The following is a 15,795-nucleotide window of genomic DNA, read 5'->3' on the forward strand; positions in this document are numbered from 1 at the left end:
TTGTATCCATAGCTATAATATAGACTATAGTTATAGCCCTGCAAACACAGCCACGTATTCCTATATTTTAGAGCGTCTGCCTTTTAACAACACATCACGCATATTGCTGTGGCAGTGTTAATACGAGAGTCAGAGGGCGAACTAGGAGTTTCCTGGATGCATTTTTGGGGGGGGGGGGGTACGGACATTCTTGTAGATACAGTACCATGTTGATTAGTATTGAGGGCAAGATACATGAATACTAGTAATAAGAATATGAACTGGGATGGGTTTTTCAGGAGATCAGGGACTAGCAATCAGGATATTTTTTCATTTAATTTGAACCTTTATTTAAAGGGAGAACTTCAGAGAGAGTTGGAGGACATTCCAAGAATTGGAGGCATCAAAGGAAAAAGCTGATTTCCCTAGATCAGAACAAACTTGAGGGACCCTAAGAACCATCCAGTCATTGAGTTGAATAGGTTCCAATATTCCAATCTAGCAGTGAAGAGCTATAAACGGGTTGCTTACCAATAAGGGCTTTAGGGTGTTGCGCTTTTCTGCAAGAGAAGGCCAACTCACCCTATTATACATGTTGAGTATTGTATCTGTCACCAGTAGGGGTGTAACGGTATGTATGCATCCTGCGACGAATACTTACCGGCTGGATGTACCGAAAAAAAAAAAAAAAAATATATATATATATATATATATATATATATATTTTTTTTTTTTTTTTTTTTTTTTCTTCTTCTCAATGACAAACAAGGAGAAGGACACACAAAAATACCTTGCAAAGTTAGAAAAAGATATCCGCACACCAAGCTAGTTGGTGTGACACCTGTATACAGTAAGGGTGAGTTCAATGATGCCCGCCCCCCCTGTTTCCTCTAGGCTTGAGGTGGAGTCGCTCTCAACCAGTAGTGCCGGGGAATGGCATCACACTCATTAACGGCAGTTTCCTCCTCCATAGATGATCGAGATGGAGTGTTTCAAGGAGATCAATGTCTACGAGACAGACGGGACACTGTGCTCAGACCTGGATGTGAACCGGCCCAACCCTCCGCCAAAGAGAGGCTTCTTCTATCGCCTCTTCAGAAGAGAGGCAAGTGCTAGTGCTCCAGCTGCTGTCCGAGGGGGTGGGGGTTAAGGTATTTCCTCTTCTCTTTCCTTTTTCTGTTTCCCCCGGGTCTTGTGCAAAACCAATTGTGAAAACCCCAAGCTCCTAACACCCTGTGACCTTGTGGAGATGTTGTGAAACAAGGAGTAGGATAGGATTAGCTGCTTGTAAAATGGATAATTATAACACAAGCCTCCGTTTGTATCCTTGATCGACTTGCGCAGAATCACGAGACGTCTCCTCCTCCGATAGCAGATGTGGCATAGAGTGCCCTCCGTCCTACCCACATGAGCGCCATCAACAGAATAAGCACTGTTTTCGTTTCACTCATGCACCAATATCTGCGGCCGTTACCTGCCATGGTTAATGAAGGTACAAAGACGGTGACGGGAGATCCGAGTTCAGTCTAGTGGTCAACAGCTAGGCTAGTGGTCCGTATCCGCTTCCATTCATTTGTGCTAAGCTAGTGCAGCTGGATAGCTTTCTACTGAACGCACAGAGAGGAAATTGGCATCTAATTGAACAAGTCTAAACCCCATCGAAGCCCGATTGTGGGTGAGGGATGAGTAGTTTCTCATCTCATCAATGCCCATCTTGAGCATGACCTTGGACACAACGCTATTGTAGCTTGTACACAATATACAAGATACAAGATGTCACATGCAGTAACATCTTCCCATGGTAGTGTGGTGGAAAATAGCCGAAGCTGAATAACTTACCAGAAAGTATCAATACAAATAGTCAGAGTTAGGCTGGATGACTCTCAACAAAGTGTTTAGCTAGGATACCAGGGCAGAGAGCCCTCACTGGATCTTGAAACATCTTTATACTTACAAATAGGAAAGGGTGGGGGTCAAAGGAATGTGACATCTTTGGGGACATATGGAAAGGTGGGGAAGGGGGGTAGGGAGGGATGGGTGTAGGAAGGAAAGATGGGTAGAGTGAGATCAAAGGGAGAGGAGGGAAGGGGTCTTATATCCCATGGTAGGCTGGTTTAGGACAAGGCCTTTCTTACTTTCACTGGGGTTGCTGTTGATTCTGGTTTAGTGTCCTGTAAGGATGCACCAATGGCACTGTAATTTGGGCTCAGGGATTTAAAGTGAGGGGCTGTGTCTATTAGTGTCAACTAACAGGTGATGGGTGTTGGCCTGGTATTACCTTTTTCCTTTGGGGGGGTTTAACTATCCACACACAGTTCTGGTATCATCTGTACTTTCATAACAACCCCTCCCACACTCTTAACTCTATGAACAGGGTTCCTGCGGGGTCTTAAAAATTATTTTGATATGTCTTAAATGTATTGGATGAGGAAGTTACTTCTATGTTGTGATAACTTCTCTATATCACATTTAAATGTGTGTGGGGGACATGTCCAGGCTGCAAAGTAAGTCGGTCAGTCCTTCTCCAGCAATTCATATGGATTTACTTCTCAGAGTAATTTTCCTTCTTACTTTTTTGCCAGTATGGCTGTGAAATAGGTATTACATTCTATCCAAAGTGGTCTTAAAAGGTCTTACATTTATCTTGTTGAAACCTGCAGGAACTCTGTATGTAGTATTTTTCTTTGATTACATTTGTTACCGTTGCCATCAGTTGGTCAGTGCTCACAGTGACTGTCGAGACAGAGGGAAGCAGACCTACATACAGCTGGAAAGCGCACTGGAACATATTCCATTAGAAGTGTTGTTACATCAGTTTAATTTTACTTATAAGTTTGAGTAAGAGTACTTAGTCTAGAGCGTTACTCAAAAAGGCAAGAGTAGCTTTGCTTACTTAAGTACCCAATGATTTACTTACAGACAAGTTCACATTTGTCATAGGTGCGAAGTGTTGTTGTATGGATTGAACTGCTCTTACACAAAGTGTCATGCATTTGAGCTGCCACTAGGGGCATAGTGTCTAACTGTGAGTTAATTACTGGCTGACTGACTTGACATTGTAGTGACATTGTTAGTCTATGAGGTGGTTTGCATCCAAAGATCAATCTTACGGAAGTGATGTCTAGAATAACGGTGTATTACTGAAATCCTACTGTATTCACTAGTTTTATGTTCTATTATATCGTTAATTTTCCTCTTTACATTTTTTTTTAAGAGTAATTGTAATTTGTAACATTCTGCAACCTACACCATTGTTGGCTTTTACTTGGACTGACCAGCACCATCTTTGTAAACTCAGTTTGTGATTAGATTAAGAATGGCCCCAAACCTTAATCCCACTCTTACTCTTTTTTTGGCAAACAAATATTTGACTGTTGATTGGTATGTATGTTTGTAGTGGAAGTTACCAATATTCCCAATAATAACCTCACCTTTGACTGTTCCCAGGTCTGTTTTAAGAGTGGATACAGTGATGACGAGAACGAGGAGCCCTCGCGACTTTAAACCACTCCCCCTTCCGCCTCCCAAACCCCCCCCCCCCACCCCACCCCTCGCCGCCGACCTCCACCACCAACTCCACCCGAGCGCAAATCTTATGAACTCGATGAATGTTGACCTGTATTTATGAGCTGTATTAAAAGTGTATTATAATTAAAGAAAAAAAAAGTATGAGTTTAAAGATTTTGTACATTTGTACTTGAATTATGTCTAGATGTATATTTTCACTAAAGGTTGTATTGTACAAAAAGCCATAAAAGTACCACTTGAATGCATACATGACATTTTTATTTTACTTTTTTTCCCTTTTGGAATGAGTATGGAAATGTGTATTGAGGAGATTGTTTTTTCTTTTTCTTTTAAGAAGCGCAGTACCAGTAGTCTGTTTATGTTCTCAGTGTAGCATAAGGCCTTCGTTTCCTATGTGCAGTACGTTTTGTTGCTCTTGATTTGGCCAATGTGACGTGTTGTTAGCACATTAATTTCACCCAGTCTCAAACGAACCATTAGCCCTTACGCCCCTGGGCTCTTAGTACATCTGAATGACATGCATGGATCTAAGTGATGAAAAAAGAAACTATCCAACCTAAGGTTGCCATGTTGTGTTATCATGCTGCTTAAACCTATCCGTTCAATGCCCAGATCTAAGTACTCCTTTGGGTTGAAGGATACTAGCGGTTGCTTTGGAATTCTGCACCATGATAATCCTGGCCCTGTCCTCAACCCTATTGACAGGTTGGACTGGACTAGTATGCACTGTATGGATGGGTCATACTGCTATTAGGCTGCTATGTTTTGGATATTGGCATTAGTGTAACAGGTTTCTAGGTGCCTATAGCTACTGGTTTCTAGCAGAGATAGCATGGATGTATTACTGTGTCAGTCGCAGTATCAACAGGTGCAACCCTTAGTGTCTTCTAAAGAACTTGGAAGCATCAAGTACAATTTAGTAACTCCCCTTTCTTGATGCAAGGCACATACCCCCCCCCCCCCCCCCCCCCCCCCCACACACACACAAGACCAGTCCATATTTAATACTGGAAGGTGCTTTTTTTGGAAACACGTCGCAGAATAATGTTAATTAAATGTTACAATATTGTACACTCAGGAGGAATGTTGTTAATTGATCTTCGTTCCTAGTTCCTCTGGTTGAATTGGCCTTTGTTACACACTACTAGCTTATTCCTAGGAGTTTAAAAGCTGTCATGTGTGTAGTCCCTGTGAGATATTAATTCCTATGAAATATCCTGTCATTTTGCAAACTAATTCTACATTACGGGAAAAGAGATTGGCGAGTGGCAGTGGCTCGCTTTGTAGAGTTGCCTGTGAACATGCCTTAAGTCAGGATGAGGATGATGTTATATCGTATAGATCAGCTGAGACGGCCGCCATCCTGAAGACGAATCGCTTTTTACATCAAACTACCTTCCATAGCTTCAGCAGTCCCATCATTTAATACTTTACATCAAACTACCTTCCATAGCTTCAACAGTCCCATCATTTAATACTTTTTACATCAAACTACCTTCCATAGCTTCAGCAGTCCCATCATTTAATACTTTTTACATCAAACTACCTTCCATAGCTTCAGCAGTCCCATCATTTAATACTTTTTACATCAAACTACCTTCCATAGCTTCAGCAGTCCCATCATTTAATACTTGCTGGCGTAGATGCAGCCTGAGTTTGGCTTCTTTATTGTGGTGCTGTGTGCATTGTGCTCATAGATTGCACTATACCTGTCAACGAGATACTGTAGATATTCCAGTTATGACCAGTGGCTTTAGCTGTGTTTATCTACTGAAGAGAAGAATCTTCGCCATTAACTATTCTATAAAGGAAAACCTGTATGTTGCTCTTCCATAGGATGGACTTTTTAAGACGACTGTGTGTATATGTGTTGACAGGGTGGGAAACAAAAAAAGACTCCAGGTCATGCTTATATAAATATCATCTATGTACAGGAAAACCTTACAACTTAAGAATCACATTTCTTTGTGCACTTTTGTAATACACATGCAGAGAGTTTTCTTCCTTCCAGATCAACCAGTCATCGTCAAGCTGATTGTATGTTTCATAATCATGGACAATATCAGGATTGAGTAGGATCAATGTATTCGTATTCATCTGCATTTCTGAAGCATTTTAAACCAACATTTTCCTTTTCTTTTTTTTCTTTTCTTTTGGGAAAGTCATAATTTACCCTCAACCCTGACTTTTAATGCTGTGAATACCAGATCTGAATCTGTTGGCTTTGTGTGTGCATATTATACTGTATCCATCTACAACTATTGTTATAACTGTCAACTTATTGAGGCAAAATCTGTATGTGCTACATTTCTAAATCCAGTCCCAATTAGCCACCACCTTGTGATGTTATCAATTAGAAGCAAGCTGAAAAAGGATTTATAAAAACTTTTATTCTGCAGATATGTTTTCACCTCACTATGTACAAATGAGTTAACAACCACATTTGATCATCCCAATAGTTCAGCGCTGTAAAGGCACTTGAATTTTGCTTTTTAGAAAACTGCAGCTTATTATGACATTCACCTTACCCCCATTAACTTGAAATGGTACCGCTATTATAGATTCCCAAATTCCCTATTGATTTACAATAGATGGCTTGGTTTGCAATGTCACATTCAGTTGTCATATCAGGAATGTCATACATGCATCTAGCTGCAGTTGTCTTGTTGTCACTTTGAGTTTCTGAGTGTCTTGTTTTTGTGTTGCTCTGACACATTTTGGAAGCCAATTGACTATCTCAAGCCCTGCCCTCTTTTCTTGATCCTCCAAACAGCTGTTGCTTCCCTCTCCAATTTTGGACTTTGTTTGTCGGAGGGAAGTGACACTTGTGATTGGAGGATCAAGGAAAATAGGGCGGGGCTCGAGATACTGTAGGTCAATTCCTCTTGCAGTTGTAGATTCTAGCCTTTTTAGCTTTTAGCCTCAAACAACTTGTAAATTGTGTATTTCAAACATGTAACTAAGCTCTTATACACACTCATGCACATGCATGCACACACAGAGGTACACAGGGAATTGTGTTTGCCATCCATATAGCAGTAAAGAAATGTTTAGTTTCATTGCACTATACTGTGTTCTGACAATGACTATAGGAAGTGTCTTTTTAACCTGTTGCCAATGATACCAAAAGCATCATTAAAACAAATCAGATCTTTGTATCCTTGTTCTCTGTAGAACTTAACTAAAGAAAGACTGACAGCCTTTATTGTATTATGTGCCAATTACCAACTTTTAAGTTCTGATGACCCCTCCCTTCCTTCCATCCATTCTGAGAGAAAACCCTACACCTAAAAATGAACTTTTAAACAGCTCAACAAACAGTTTTGAATGTCCGCACTAAGTGCATTGTAATGCCTGTTTTAAAAAAAATGTAAATTTAAGAAAAAAACGAAGAAAAAGAAAAAAATACAAGAAAAATAAAATACATATGTTTTATTACTCAAAGCATGTATCGGTTTGTAAAACTTCAGGTTCCTTGTATAATGTAAAATGACGATCTTCTAGTGCCAACATATCACACTGGTATCTGGGGACAACTTTATAAATGGCAAGGTGACCAGTTGAGTTGGCCCTGTTTGAATACATTACAAAATGTTCCCTCCCGTCCTGTTATTCTTTAAAGTGTGTGTGCGTGCGTGTGTGCATGCGTGCGTCAGCCCCCCAAAAGACGTGATGACACTCCAGAGATGGTCAAAATAAAGAGATTCTCAATTCCTTGATTTATGTCACTGAATCTGGTTTTGAGGTCACCACCAATATATATGCTTGGAAGGGCCACAAGCTATTATCCAGTGCTTTGCTTCCACCAGTCCAGAGGCATGTTAGATCAGTGATATATTCTCAAGGAGTGGAGGAAGGACAGATGCATCCTTAGTATTCAAACAGGGTCTTTGACTTCTTTATTTCCCTCTTTTTTTGTATTTGTACAGTCATGTTGTTCAACCACTGCAGTCATTGTAATTCTTGTACAAGTTGTATCACTGGTTGTTGTACCATATCTGACATTTGTAATTATGAAATAATACACTGCCGTTTGTATAAAAAAAGCAACTATCTTTTGGTGTCCCTGACTTCTTTTTGTGTCCAATCTTATTTTGATTTTATTGAGAACTCATATAGCCTACTCAGATCAACATATACCAGTAGCCTATAAATTGCATGGGGAAATGAAATTAGTATTTTTATTGTTTATTAAAAAGGAAGGTATTCTGTATCTTTGCATGTCAACTAATAAAGAAACTTGAAACTGATGCCAATGGCACCAGCTAGTCTTCCTGGGGTCCGAAGTCCCACATATCAATATATACACATATACAAAAATACACACATGCACATATATACACGCACATATTCAGTATACACAATACAACAATCTAACTTATTACAATCCAAAAAAAATACATTATACAAAATAAAGAAAAACTATTGCACATGAAAGATGAAGAACTAATGCATGCCTGTAAAGGGCAGCATTACCTTCACAGTTAAGAAAATAAGAACAAATAATTAAAAACAAAAATAAATAACCACTGGACTACTCACTAGCTAGTTTCAAGTTTCTTTAATAGTTGTCATACAGAAGTACAGAATACTTTTATACAAAATCCTTCTTTCTGTTACGCTCCAGAGACTGCTAGACAAAAGATAAGTATAAAATAAAATAGTATAGCATGTAAAAATAGAAGTCACGTACGTAGACACAGTGTTCAGTATATACATATGTACAATGTTCGATGCAGAATAGAGTAACTGAGTTACCATACAATATACTAATATACAATACTATAGTGCAAAGCAGAAATGGGATTAGGTACAATTTGCAGTAAGGTGTACTGAGGTATGGGTTGTAGTGCAAATCCTTTACCAATAAATATAAAGTGTGTTTAGGTGTTCTAAAGTGTGGAGAGTGGGTGCTGCAGTGTGTTTAAAGTGAGTGTGGATGTGTGTGTTGTGAGTGCATTTGATGGTTATTGCATAGTGTTATTGTTCGTTGAGCAACCTGATGGCCTGGGGATAGAAGCTTATTCTGAGTCTTTCTGTGCTTGCCATGAGACTCTGGTATAGCTAAGTAATACATTCATAATTTATGTTTAAATTGTTTGCATTTATTTCCCATTTTAATCAAATGTGGTGACTTTCATGGGTGTATGGGGTGTTTAAGACACTGGAAGCCAATTACCACCAAATATGTCAGTAATGGTTAAATATATTGTGGAAAAGGGAAATGGCACATATACTGTGTATATTGTACATATGTGTGTATGACTGTATACTGTAAGTCTGTGTGTATAGTGTATGACTACTGTACGTCTGTGTGTATAGTGTATGACTGTGTCTATACTGTACATCTGTTGTAAATATGTGAATCACAATGGACTTTTCATTTTCTTGATTGGTTTAGTTAATACACCCAGTATTACTATGTTATACCATATCATTATTAATGCAGTATATATTTCAGTTGAAAACTATAAATGCATGTTGTCCACTCAAAAAAAATGGAAGTTAAAAACTTGTTTTTCATGCCCCAAGAGCAATGAAAACACGGAAAAAAAATCCTGACTGAGGTTATCATAATGCATGCATGAAAGGGTTAATAATATTATGAAAATTGTTTTATGAATTTATTTCACTTTACTTTTTTTTTTTATCCGATGATTTAATTCATGAATTGAGGCCCTTATACGCCCATATGGGTATCTTGCCTCTATTCAGCACCTTTATATACACTTTCTGTCATGGTCAATGTTTTGATTTTTACTGTTTTGCTGAAATGGTGCGAAATAAAGAAAAAAATTATATTTCCTCAGATAGCTGGTATAGTTTGAATTTTATTATAGGCTTCAATTGAACTGGCACCAAGCACAGCATAGAACGCTGGTATTCTGACGTGTTGACCCTTCCTTCTTTTATAGTTTCCTTGTCAGTTATTGCAATAGGAAATTAACTTGGGTCCATTTAGAATGTTTAAATGTTGTCCATTTGAAATAGTCTATAGGTGGGTTTGGGAGGACCCTGGGATGCCTACAAATATAGTGCCATAGCAATGTATTGCCTCCGTGTTAATGAAGTGGTTTAGAGCTGCCATACTGACCCCCATTCTCTCCCCACCCCTGCCCTGCAATTCGAAACTGGCCCCTGTAAATGTCCTAACCCAACCCCCTCCAATGTACAGTAAATTACCATGTATGGTTTCGTCAATATTTCAATGTAGTTTTGCTTGTACAGTGTCCCCCACCCACCCCTCCTACCCCCCCCCCCCCCACCCACCTCCAATGTACAGTCCCCCACCCAACCCCCCCCCACCCCACCTATACCCAACCTCTTCCAATGTACAGTTTTTACATCAAATGTATATACTCTCTTTTCTGGACTCTTTTTGTATCACAAACAGTACTGTATTTGCAAATCTGGTATGTCATAAATGTATAGATGTAGCAGTACTGTCTATCTGTATGTCATGTGTCATATATGTCCTGATGAATTGAAAATGGGGGACCCTGATGTAAACAAGACGAAAGTCTTTCTCTGGTCTGCATCCCCTTAACAATTGTGTGTATTGAGCTGTACTGTACTGTACCCATTCTGCAATCTGTTAATAAAGTTTTCAATCAATCAGCCCTGACCCTGTGTTGGAAAAGGCAGAGTAGTGTTTCCCATAATGTATAGCGTCAGAGTCATAGATATATAACATAATGATATAAGCCTTTATACTGATGTCTATGGTCAGAGTAACGTGTGTGTGTGTGTGAGAGAGAGAGAGAGAGAGAGAGAGAGAGAGAGAGAGAGAGAGAGAGAGAGAGAGAGAGACTGCAAGAGATAACCAGATTCCCTGTGGACCTGATTCACATGACTTGAGAAAGCTCGCACGTGCAGCTTTGACCATTCCACAGCTTCAGATCCATCGCTGCCTCCTCAACACATCAGGTGCATGCACCGTGCAGCACAGCACAGATAACAGTCGTCGCAGGATTCGAGCAGCGGCCCCGTGACTCCCAACAACAAGACAAACCCTCATCCTTCATCGCCACATCCCATTGGTCCTCTTCACAGTCAATCGGGGGAAAACCTCATCCCGATTGGCCACTGATGTCAGTACTCCCGCCTCACCCCCTGTCAAGCTGTCACATCTCCCACTTCCTTATGAGGTTTGTCGGAGTAACGTACATCAAAGATGGCTTTTTATCACCAAACATCCCATTCATTTACGGAGAACACTGTGAGGAAACAATAGGTATATTGCACTAAAGCGAAGGCGGAGAGGTGGTGGCAGCTGTCGGGAGAAGTGTCAACACTCCACCGTGCGAGCTAGCGGTTAGCTCACATAGTAAATATTAGCCAGTTTGCTAAGATGGCCACCATGGAGAAACTGATGAAGGCCTTCGAGTCTCTCAAGTCATTCCAACAACAGCAGGGACCACCGACAGCGGAGGAGCTCGTCCAAAAACAGTAAGTCAGTATTTAGTGTCAAGGAGCTGACGAGCTTCAGAGTTGTAACTAGCCAGTAGTCCGTTAGCTTAGCGAGTTAGCTAGCAGCCCTGCCCACCCCCAAGCTAGGCAACGTTGTTTGGTTTATTAGCTTCAGGGATGCGATAAGTGACAAGCTAGTGACTAACGTTACAATCGATACAGGTAGTCCGATCTGCTATATCGTTTCAGGTTGGTAACACTTATGATATTATAGCGGCTTATGCATCTTCATTCGACTCAACGTTACTCTTTAAGTTTGCTTTTTAGAAGCTGACCAACGTTTGCAAACTTGCGCACGCACACCTGCCAAAGCAGCACACATAATAACATTAACATTATATACCCATTTAAATCGACTCGCGTAACTGTTAGTTTCTGGCGATGTAAGCAAGCAAATAGTGGTCATTTTGGTATTGTGTGTGGGCATTTTTATTGTTTGTCAGCGCAACGGTGGTTTGCTTTGTAAATATGGGTCAGGTTCAGTCAATGGCTTAGCCAAAAGGATGGGGCTTAAAAGATGGCAGCCCTTTGGGTTCATGTCATTCAGTAGGGCTCCTTTCGTGACTGTGATGCAAGGTGGATTCACTCTGCCAAACCTTGTTGGTGTGCATCACAGTCACAAAAGGGGCTAGTCATTCACTGTCTCCCCGGCTCATCCCACCATGCAAGGAGTACCGTGGTCTGCCGCTCTCTCTCTCTGTGAACTGACAAGATAGGATGGTTAACGTTTGGATGCTTTTCCATTGTGTGGCAAAACGAATGACATCAGTGTTCCGTTATTTGGTTAACGTTACAAGTAGGCTATTAAAACGTTTAGTCTCAAATTATGGTTTCTCAAAGCATCTACTCTGCACTCAAATAATATTATGTGAAGCACACCACAGGCATAGTTTCACTGCAGTTTGCTGTACATCATTCTAGCTTGACAGCTGAGTGAAATGTTGTTTCACTTCCACACATCACTAGTTTCTCTACATACGCACACACGCCGTCACATGCATACACAGAGACACACACATTTTCATCCTGTTGTATTTGATTTGCCAGTTGCCACCCATGTATATTTTTAGACCGTATTGGATTAGCCTGGCCCATAGATGCATTACAACAGGGTAGTTTGAAATGAAACGAGGTACAATGACATAATGTCCCCAATGTGCACTGCTGGTGATTAAAATATCATATGATATCATATTGATTTAGGTGTGTATGTGTCAACACTAGTTCACATTCTCTCTCTCTCTCTCTGGAGAAAATACCTGTATGACATTGTCTTTTCTTGTACATATTGAATTTGTGACATGATGTTTGATATAGCTGTAATTTGGCTTAATGAGATGAGAGGTATTTAACATATTGTGTGCATAGTTATATAAAGTGTATATTTTGGTAGATCCCAGCCTGCCTTTTCCACTGCCATTGCTGTTGAATAGGGGTGGAAATATTCTCCATGAAACTTGAAAGTCACTAGGCAGAGGTAATTCACCCTTGTGAAAACCATGGCACCCTTTACTTTCACTAACATAATTTACTGTATTACTCTCGTGCAAGCCATTAAAATTGCATCAACTGAGGGGCTCGCCTACCACCGCAGAGACTCTGGGATCAAATCCAGCTGTCAGCGCCAGCGGTACCTCCGGCTTGGTCAGTCGTCCCTAAGCCGGCGGGGTATGTGTCCTGGTCGTTGTAAACTGCGGTTCCTACTGGTCGGTCGGGGCGCCTGTTCAGCGGGGAGTGGATCGGGGGGAAATAGCGTGAACCTCCGCACGCGTTACATTCCCCCAGTGAGAGTCCTCGCTGTCGGGTGAAAAAAAGCATCTGGCTGACTCCACATGTATCGGATGGGGCATGTGGTAGTTCTACACCCTCCCTAGGCCGACAGTGGGGCAATGCGCACAACGACCAGGAAGGGAATTGGCATAACGACTAAATTGGGATGGGAGCAAAAAGAAAAAAGAAAAAAAAATATTAAAAAAAAAGGAAAAAAAATGCATCAACTGGAGAACACCCAGGAGTTAATAACGAGAGCACCCTGACCCAACTGAATGCGGATGTTTGACGTGCCAGGCTTGTTGTAACTCCTTCCAAGCACAGCAGACACAAGTGGTTTCTTTCTACGGGTTTATTGAAAGCTTGGTCCTCCAATCCACCGTAAAAACTTAAAACAGAAAACATAAGTCGCGTTAGGTCAACACAAACAATAATATATACACAGTATGAAAAACAACATGTCAGCAAAGCAAAATACAAACAAACATTAAATACCTTGTTGGCTGCATGCTACATAAAAGGGGTTTTCATTCTTCTGTTCTTGGCAACAGTCTTGGTAGAACCTGTACAACTCCGACCATCCCTGCCGCTTGCTCGCAGGTGCCGTAATCAGTCCCAAAAGTAAAACGCGAGAGCAGCCTAATGGGACACCATATATAACCAGACGTCAAAATGAATATACTATAAATTGTAGCCAATTAAATAATAAAGAAAATAAGAAATGCAACATAAATACATTCTCAAATATTACACTAGACTTACAAACTCAAATAACATATAAATTATGAAACCATATAATGGCCACAACTATACTCCCACCAAATCGCACACACGTGGGATTTCACTGAACATAATGGTCGACTTCTAAATTAAACATTTCTTGTGATCATTCAGCTGATAGAGTTGTGCCCTTCCTGATGACCTGTACAGGACTTGTAAGTCGCTTTGGATAAAAGCGTCAGCTAAATGACTAAATGTAAATGTCATTTAACATACATTTCAGGCAAAACATTAAATTAGTCTGCTACAAGTAGAGTTGTTCCGATACCGATACCGGTATCGGAAATGCCGCCGATACTGCCTAAAATGCTGGTATCGGTATCGGCGAGTACACGTAAATTCTAGCCTCCGATCCCATGATGTAATTTATCTCCTGCCGAGTCCTGCGGAGAGTGAGGATTATAAAATGAACATGTTTTAAAGTGTGATGCTGTGTCATTTTAACAGCAGATACACTTTCTTAAATTCCATTGTCCCCGACAGTGCGGTGTGACGGGGAGCTCGGACGGGAATCGGGATGTGTTTGGCTGGTGTTATGATAGCATTAGCTGGAAAGATAGCTAGTTGGAACAACATCCGCTTTAACGTTACATCAAATCAGATGATCGCCTGTCCTTTTTCCAGGACCTAACACTGTCCGTGACCGTCTATCAACAATAATGCACCCACGGTGAATTGTATTTAAGTTAAGTAGCTACGGACTAGCGTTAGCTGACTATTACTAACGTTATCAAATGTCAATGCGGGAAGACGAGCTAGGTCAGTTAGCTTAGCTTGATAACGTTACCGTGTCTAAAGTTGGTGCATAATCCAGCAATAATGGCTGCAGACCTGCAAGCAAAGTACAGCAAGTGCCAAAGGATAAGAGTCTGAGGCGGAGTTTCAAAAGAGAATGTTGAATATTTATTTTGCATCAAAAATCACAACATGAACGTTCTATCTGCCACTAGCTTACAGACTGAATAGGGTATATCTGCAGAGCCACTGAGTAGCGAGTGCAACACCGTTTAATGTCCGTGTGGATCATTGGAGTAGGGTATATCTGCAGTGCTGTAGCCCATACTCATTGATTAATGATACTAATACAAATCTATACAATCACCTGTTGTTGAATAAATACCATTACTTTCTAGTTATTACTAAAACACAGTATAACAGTATCCGAAAAAAATAAAATATATATATAATTTATATAATATTTTTTATTTCTTTTTTTTATGCACTGGTATCGGATAAATATCGGTATCGGCCGATACCCAAAGCTTAGGTATCGGAATCGGATCGGAAAGGGAAAAATGGTATCGGAACATCTCTAGCTACAAGTAGCGTTACAACCTTCTGTACAGGTCTATCAAGGAACACTCTTTTAGTTGTAGGTTTCCCTTTTTTGTCAAAGGTGGTGTCACTCACCAGCAATCTCAGTTTTCTCACCCTACCATCTGACCCTGGATAGACGTCTGTAATTCTGGCCAGCTTCCATTCATTACGTGGTGCCAGATCGTCCTGCAGAAGAACAATGTCGTTGACCTTCGAGTTCCTTCTGTATAGAGCTGCCGCGATTACCGCATTACCGCGGTATCGCTGTTACATCACGGCCACTGCAGAGTTGGCTGAATACCGCATCACAGCTGTTTTTTACAATAATAATAATAAAGTACCCTCCTCTCGTTGGGCTTGCGGCTCTGCAGATATACCCTACTCCTCTATCGAGGTTCCAAGCGACCCTATTGGGTACCAGAAAAGTCACGTGAAACATTGCAGACCACTGATTGGTCAGAAGAGAGACGCGTCACACGTTGAAGCGTCCTGCAGTTTTTTACGTCCTGAATGTCAGCCATTGATCAGAGCTCATCACAATACGGCTAATAACGTTAGCTTTAGCTCCCCGCCGGAGTGGACTACCATCGCTCCTCAGGAGTACTAAACGAGACATAATGATTTTACTGTCTGCAACGAATGTTATAATAAAAGCCCTTCGTTCTATACACTTGTCTGATTGAAAACTTTATTAACAGACCGCAGAATGGGACAACTCAGCACGCTCTGAGCAAAGAAAGGAACTGAGATATGAATTGAGTAATGCTTGCCTTGCTATGGTCCGGTAAATACGCTGATGTTATTGAACGTATAACTATATAATGTTAATGCCACAAAACGAATGCCTTTATTATAAAGTAGTAACTTTATAGTAATAATAATAAGAAAGGGTCGGGGGGGTAACCACCCCTGCCCGCGACACCGAGTGAACGGCGCACGACCAGAGGGGAA

General features: G+C 40.7%; 2 protein-coding genes across 3 annotated transcripts in view; both read left to right on the top strand.

The window, feature by feature from the left end:
- The window catches only part of grk4 (G protein-coupled receptor kinase 4), a 158,337-nt gene extending 150,775 nt beyond the window's left edge, over positions 1 to 7,562 (top strand). Inside the window, exons 15-16 of one of the 2 annotated variants that reach the window (XM_084318031.1) lie at positions 953 to 1,130; positions 3,427 to 7,562. In XM_084318031.1, the coding sequence (XP_084174157.1) occupies positions 953 to 1,129 (177 nt within the window). In that variant the 3' untranslated portion in view covers position 1,130; positions 3,427 to 7,562. The remainder of the gene's footprint in view (positions 1 to 952; positions 1,131 to 3,426) is intronic. The other variant, XM_084318030.1, reaches the window with a different exon arrangement.
- Positions 7,563 to 10,669: 3,107 nt separating this feature from the next.
- The window catches only part of htt (huntingtin), a gene marked incomplete at its 3' end in the record, with an annotated part of 160,495 nt that continues 155,369 nt past the window's right edge, over positions 10,670 to 15,795 (top strand). The window contains exon 1 of the mRNA XM_084318190.1: positions 10,670 to 10,956. Within this exon, the coding sequence (XP_084174316.1) occupies positions 10,859 to 10,956 (98 nt within the window). The 5' untranslated portion in view covers positions 10,670 to 10,858. The remainder of the gene's footprint in view (positions 10,957 to 15,795) is intronic.

The sequence above is a fragment of the Notolepis coatsorum genome, assembly GCF_963971535.1.
Source record: "Notolepis coatsorum genome assembly, chromosome: 7".
NCBI lineage: Eukaryota > Metazoa > Chordata > Actinopteri > Aulopiformes > Paralepididae > Notolepis > Notolepis coatsorum.